The sequence below is a fragment of the Sceloporus undulatus genome, chromosome 3, assembly GCF_019175285.1.
Source record: "Sceloporus undulatus isolate JIND9_A2432 ecotype Alabama chromosome 3, SceUnd_v1.1, whole genome shotgun sequence".
Classification (NCBI taxonomy): Eukaryota; Metazoa; Chordata; class Lepidosauria; order Squamata; family Phrynosomatidae; genus Sceloporus; species Sceloporus undulatus.
The window spans coordinates 169,545,557-169,551,556 of NC_056524.1; the positions used below are offsets into that span (position 1 = coordinate 169,545,557).

At 39.1% G+C, this 6,000-nt stretch overlaps 1 protein-coding gene across 1 annotated transcript in view; it reads left to right on the forward strand.

The window, feature by feature from the left end:
* The window catches only part of LOC121925397 (hexokinase-1), a 57,672-nt gene that overhangs the window by 29,198 nt on the left and 22,474 nt on the right, over positions 1-6,000 (forward strand). Inside the window, exons 4-7 of the mRNA XM_042457498.1 lie at positions 578-697; positions 2,132-2,227; positions 3,936-4,035; positions 4,130-4,313. Of these exons, the coding sequence (XP_042313432.1) occupies positions 578-697; positions 2,132-2,227; positions 3,936-4,035; positions 4,130-4,313 (500 nt within the window). The remainder of the gene's footprint in view (positions 1-577; positions 698-2,131; positions 2,228-3,935; positions 4,036-4,129; positions 4,314-6,000) is intronic.

Below are 6,000 nucleotides of genomic sequence, written 5' to 3' on the forward strand. Positions count from 1 at the left end.
GCCCTGATGGTCTCTTTCAACTCTATGGTTATATGATTTTAAGAACATTGTATGTTCAGTGGGTATTATGTACTAACATAGCACATGTCTGCCATCCTACTAATTTCAGTAAAACTCACAAGTTAGTATGTTTTAGAATCCAGCAGCCTTGCTTATAGTAAAATTCATGAGCATTGCTTGCAGAGAAATCTCAAGGATTGTGGCTTTATTGGCCTTAAAGTCTCAACTGTTATAGAGCTGGTTTGTGCATCATCAATCCCTTTAGATGTTGCTAAGACTGCAACTTTCATCTTCTCTCACTGGCTATAGTGGCTTGGGCTGATGGATGTTGCAATCTTAACTCAGCCATTACCCAGCCCTTCAAAATGGCTGGGTGTTCCCTAACACAGATCTATAGGTTTATAGGACTGCCACCGAAATATTTTTTATTGGTATGGTTTCTCCAATTATTTTTCTGATCTTTCTAGTAGTGCGTGTGAGGCTATCATTACATTTTAAAAAACAAACACATATGCAATTACATTTTTAAAAAAACCTATCTGACTTTCTAATTTGATTTTCCTTGCTTTGTTCTCAGCTTTTTGATCATGTTGCTGAATGTTTAGGAGATTTCATGGAGAAACAAGAAATCAAGGACAAGAAGCTACCTGTTGGGTTCACATTTTCTTTCCCTTGTAGGCAGTCCAAGCTAGATGAGGTAAGAGTACATTGCAGCTTTATGACTTTTTGGGGAAGTGCTGGAAGCTGCCTTAACATGCATCAGACCTTTGAGTTGTCTAGCTCAGTATTGCATACAGAAACCTTCCCCAATCTGCTTCCCTCTAGATGGGTTGGACAACAAGTCCCATCAATTCTGGCAAGCATGGGAATGTGACATTTGTAGACTAAGACATAGAAAAGGTAGTAGGTTAGGGAAGAGGGGTTTACAATGATTAGCCGTGTCTTCCCATGGTTTCTGATGGGTGTCTTCTCAGTTCTACCTCCAGATTCTGGGGGACTAAACTGGTGTGTAAAGCTTGTGTTCTGCCTATGATATTGCCCTTGCTACAAGATCCAGATGGTATCAAATACCATTTAGTTGATTTGATTTTGTTATTGCAGATAGTAGTTATATAGCCATGTTAGTCTGTATCAGCATATCAAACAATCTTTTAGCACCTTTGAGACTAACTGGGATATTTGTAGCATAACATACTTCTGATGAAGTAGACTGACTCTACAAAATCGTATGCTACAAACCTCTTTCTGCCAAAGATGCTGTAAGATTGCCTTGTAAATTTATTGTATGATTATATTTATGACTGATATTGTTGTATTACTGTATATTGAAGCTTCAGGAAAGAAAACAGTTGAATTTTAATTAATACTTTGTCTCCTGTTGAGTGGTCTGAGTACATGGAATATCACAGGATTGTGGAAGTTACAGGTGTGCGAACCTGCTTCATACATAGGTATGAGACTGCTAGGAGCTCCATATCAGTTCAGAACAAAAATACCTACATGTCCATTCTAGCATGCTTGTTGTAGTTCTATGATTGTGAGGCCTCTGAAATGAAGAGTTGTAAATGTGATAAGAGTGAGCAATAGGGTATGTCTGTTCACAAATATTAGTTCCACCAACTAATTCATGGTTGTTTACATGAAAGAAATTGAACATTACTGTCAAACTTGAGAACTGGACAAAAAGATCTCCAGATCTTTTTGTTTAGATAATGTGATGTTTGTGTTTGTGAAATAGATGTTATGTCTTTAATGTTAAATTTGACATATAATTTTAATCTTAATAAAAATTTAAATTTTTTTTTAAAAAGCTTGAGAACTGGACATTAGTCCCTCCCTCCCTTTTTTTAAAGCAGTGGTTCTCAACCTTCCTGATGCCGCGACCCTTTAATGCAGTTACTCATGTTGTGGTGACACCTAACCATACAATTATTTTCATTGCTACATGCAAATATGTGTTTTCCAATGGTCTTAGGCGACCCCTGTGAAAAGGTTGTTCGACCCCCAAAGGGGTCCCGACCCACAGGTTGGGAACCATTGTTTTAAAGGAAAACCGAAAAAATGAGTTAATTAAAAGAAACATAGAATGTCATTTATTTTGTCTAATATTGTTACTGTTTAATTTTTTTAGGGTATTCTGATAACCTGGACAAAACGTTTCAAAGCAAGTGGTGTTGAGGGAGCTGATGTAGTGAAGTTGTTAAACAAAGCAATCAAGAAACGAGGGGTAAGACTATAATGTATATTTATTTATACATATATATCATTGGGCCAAACCTGAATGTACGTTTGACCCTACATTTTATCCACGGATTCAAGCGCCCACAGTTTGAAAATATTAAATAGAATTATAAATTCCAAATAGCAAGCCTTGATTTTCCATTTTATATAAGGGACACCATTTTGCTCTGTCATTATATTTAATTTGACTTTAGCATCCATGGATTTTGTTATCCATGGGGGATCCTGGAACCAAACTCCTAAAGGAATAGAATCCTACCAATATTGTTGTAGAATTATTAAGTGCTATCTTATTTTGTGGCCTTTTGAATCTCAGCAAAAGTCTTGAGCCCAGAAGATGTTTACATTGAGAATCTTGGTCTCTTTTGAGTACTACAGACCTTGTTGCATAATATTATATTATATTCTAGTGTAGTGACATATTCAGATGAATCATTTAATGAAGCCATATATTCAAATGAATACAAACAATGATTAATCCATTCTGAAACAAAGTGGATTGTTGCAAAATTCTACAACCTAATGTTATGGATCTTTACTTGGAAGTATGTCCTGAATAGGAGTCAAATCAGTGTCAAATCAGTGTGCTTAGGAATTATTATATATAGCAAAATGTTCATTTTATGTAGCTGCATTTGGCAAATATAATAGGATTTTGTGTTGGTTCAGAAGTGACTAAGGCTGATGCCACACTGCAGAATTAATGCAGTTTGACACCTTTAATTCTCATGGCTTCATCCTATTGAATCCAGGGATTTATAATTTTGTGAGATAGAGGCTGAAAAGAAGGACAGGAAAAGGCAGTTTAACCTGCATTTTCTGGAAGTGGTTTGAAACCTCGCAGGCCATGCTGTCTGCTCCTAAGGTGGCTCGAATGTGGTGCAGCATTAAGCCATGCTGCTGGGTAATTTTTTTTGTTGCTTCTGCACCGTGCATGAATACTGTTGCATAAACACACTGATGGCGACTTCCTGCTGTCTATATGTCATCTCATTGGATGGCAGCCACTTTGATTGGCCACACCTGCGATCCTCCATTGGTACAGAGTATTGGAGCATTGATGTACCCAGTAAAACACTGGCAAAGCACAATCATGCCTCCCTAACCCCCCTCTTCACCCCATACCCTCTCTTGAACTGTATGTTGAATTATATCCATTGGAGGTGTCACACTTTCACTTTTTTCATCGCTGCCCCCACCGCTTGTGTACGGCAGCTCCGTCCTTTTTAAATGCGCATCTGCACTGATGCATTTATATACAGCTTTAGAGTTAGAGTTATGATGGATTGCTCCTTCAGAACCTCTCTGGTGCTGGGGTGTTTATATGCAGGGTCAAAAGTGCATGTTTTCCAGGCTAAGTCAGAATATCCCAGAATTTTTTCTGCTCTGGTTTTTAGCCCTGGAGTGCAGCTTCAATCTGGTTTCTGCCTGCTTTGGAGGCTATCTTCAAGGTGGTTTGAAACCGCTTTATTTGGCCTGTCTGTTTCACCCTATATGTAGCCTTCTGTGTCAGAGAGCTCTCATGCCACAACAAACTATAAATCCCAGGATTCCATAGCATTGAGCCATGACAGTTAAGGCAATGCCAAACTGCATTTCTGCAGTGCAGATACAGTCCAGGTAACAGCAAATGTATTATTGTGTTATGTCACTAAAACTGTTTGATACAACATATATTCTGTTTTGTTTTAAAGGATTATGATGCAGACATTATGGCAGTTGTAAATGATACTGTAGGAACAATGATGACCTGTGGATTTGATGACCAGCGTTGTGAAGTTGGCTTGATTATTGGTATTAACTTTTGATTCTTTTGCTAAGCATAATGCATATATGGTAGATGTTTTTCTTTTAACTCTATTGATAAATCCCACTCTCTTCTTTTAAGGTACTGGCACAAATGCCTGTTACATGGAAGAAATGAGGCACATTGATCTGGTGGAAGGTGATGAAGGGAGGATGTGCATCAATACTGAATGGGGAGCATTTGGAGATGACGGCTCATTAGAAGACATCCGGACTGAATTTGATAGAGAGATTGACCGGGGCTCCCTTAATCCTGGGAAACAATTGTAATTGAGATTATATTACTAATGATACAGAACACGAGAAGTCCAGTCTGAAATTATTCCTTCATCTGCTATATTTGTAATACTGACAGTCTTTTAATAGTTATCATTTATCTTATTAAGCTAAGGTATGCACAAGCCTTTTGCTTTTGAATGCTGTCCTTTTGTCCTAGCCTTTGCACGAGCTGCAGTTAAACCAGGAAGTCTCAGGCCCTGGATAGATGGGCAGGAAGCCCTGTCCTCAGGCCAATTCTAGGGTTCCGAAGCATACAGCAACCACATGCTCTGGAACCCTAGAACGTGCAGGCACCGGCATCATGGTGGCCTCCCATCCACACGGGGGCTGCCATCGTGATGTAAGCAACGTGCACGGTATAGATGTCGCTGTGTGTTGTTTACATCACCAGTGTGCCAGGAGCCTTAAAAGAACCCATTTTTTCCAGGTTCTTTTTACTGCAGAGGGACGTCGCACAGTTTGGCTGCTGCGGTGTCCCTCCAGAAAAAAAATGGATACCTCCAGGCCCCCCTTTCAGGGCGGTATGTACCACACCATAATTAACCATCATTTCACATTTCACCTGAATTGGGAAACTGTGATTGGGAGTTTTTGAATAAGCTACATCTTAAACCATGTGTTGAAGTTGTTTTTTTAGATCCTGGCTTGTTATTAAGCAGGCTCTCCTAGTTTTTTGATTTTGATGTAATTGGAAACCATCTTTAAACAGTACTTTATGGTTGAATTGCACATAAAGCAAAAGGAGGAGTAAAAAGGTGGCATTCCTCAGCAAACAGCTTGTTTGTATCTTAGCTTTATATAGTTATTTGAGTGGGGCCATTGCCTGCTAGATTGTATTCCATTGAACTATCCTCATTAGGGGTGGAGTCTTTTATTGCTTAATCACTGAAATCAGTGCTACTCCAAGTTGTGGTTCTTAGGCTGGTACTGTTCCCCAGACCATTGGCTACTAGTCCCTGAGCTTCCAAGAGAGAAAGAACCAAATGTAGCCAATGAGAGCAGGTATGTTGCTGGTCCCTGGTACATTTTGAAAAATTTGTGAGATAGCCTGAGAAGTGCTGATATAGGTTAATACTTATAAGCTCTTTTACCTGACATACCTTTGTTGATGTTGTTAACTGCCCTTGAGTCAACCTCAACTCATGGTGAACCTATACTTAAATGAGACACCTCCAAGAACTCCCATCCTCAACTACTCTGCTCAGGTCCTGCAAGTCCAGGGCTGTGGCTTCTTTGATTGAGTCTGTCCATCTAATATGTGGTATTACTGTCTTCCAACTTTCCTTGGCCTTTCCTATCATTATTGCCTTTTCTAATGAGCCATTCTTTCTCATGATGTGTACGAAGTACGACAGTCTCGAGTTGGTCATCTTGGCTTCTAGGGAGAGTTCAGCTTGATCTGTTCTAGAACCCACCTATTTGTCGTTTTGGCCATCCACAGTACCCTCAGCACTCTTCTCCAGCACCACATCTCAAATTAGTTTATTGGTATTCAGTTTTAATGCTGTGCTTATAAAAAAAAGGGTTCTTAGAAGAAGCATTCTCTTTTTACTTTTGCATAAGAAGGAATGCCTTTTTTTAAAGATTGTGCCTCATATGGACATTTGCCATCTAAAAAACATGAGAAGTATTTTTTCATCCTCCCCAGAACAACTGTTATAGTCAGTACACGTT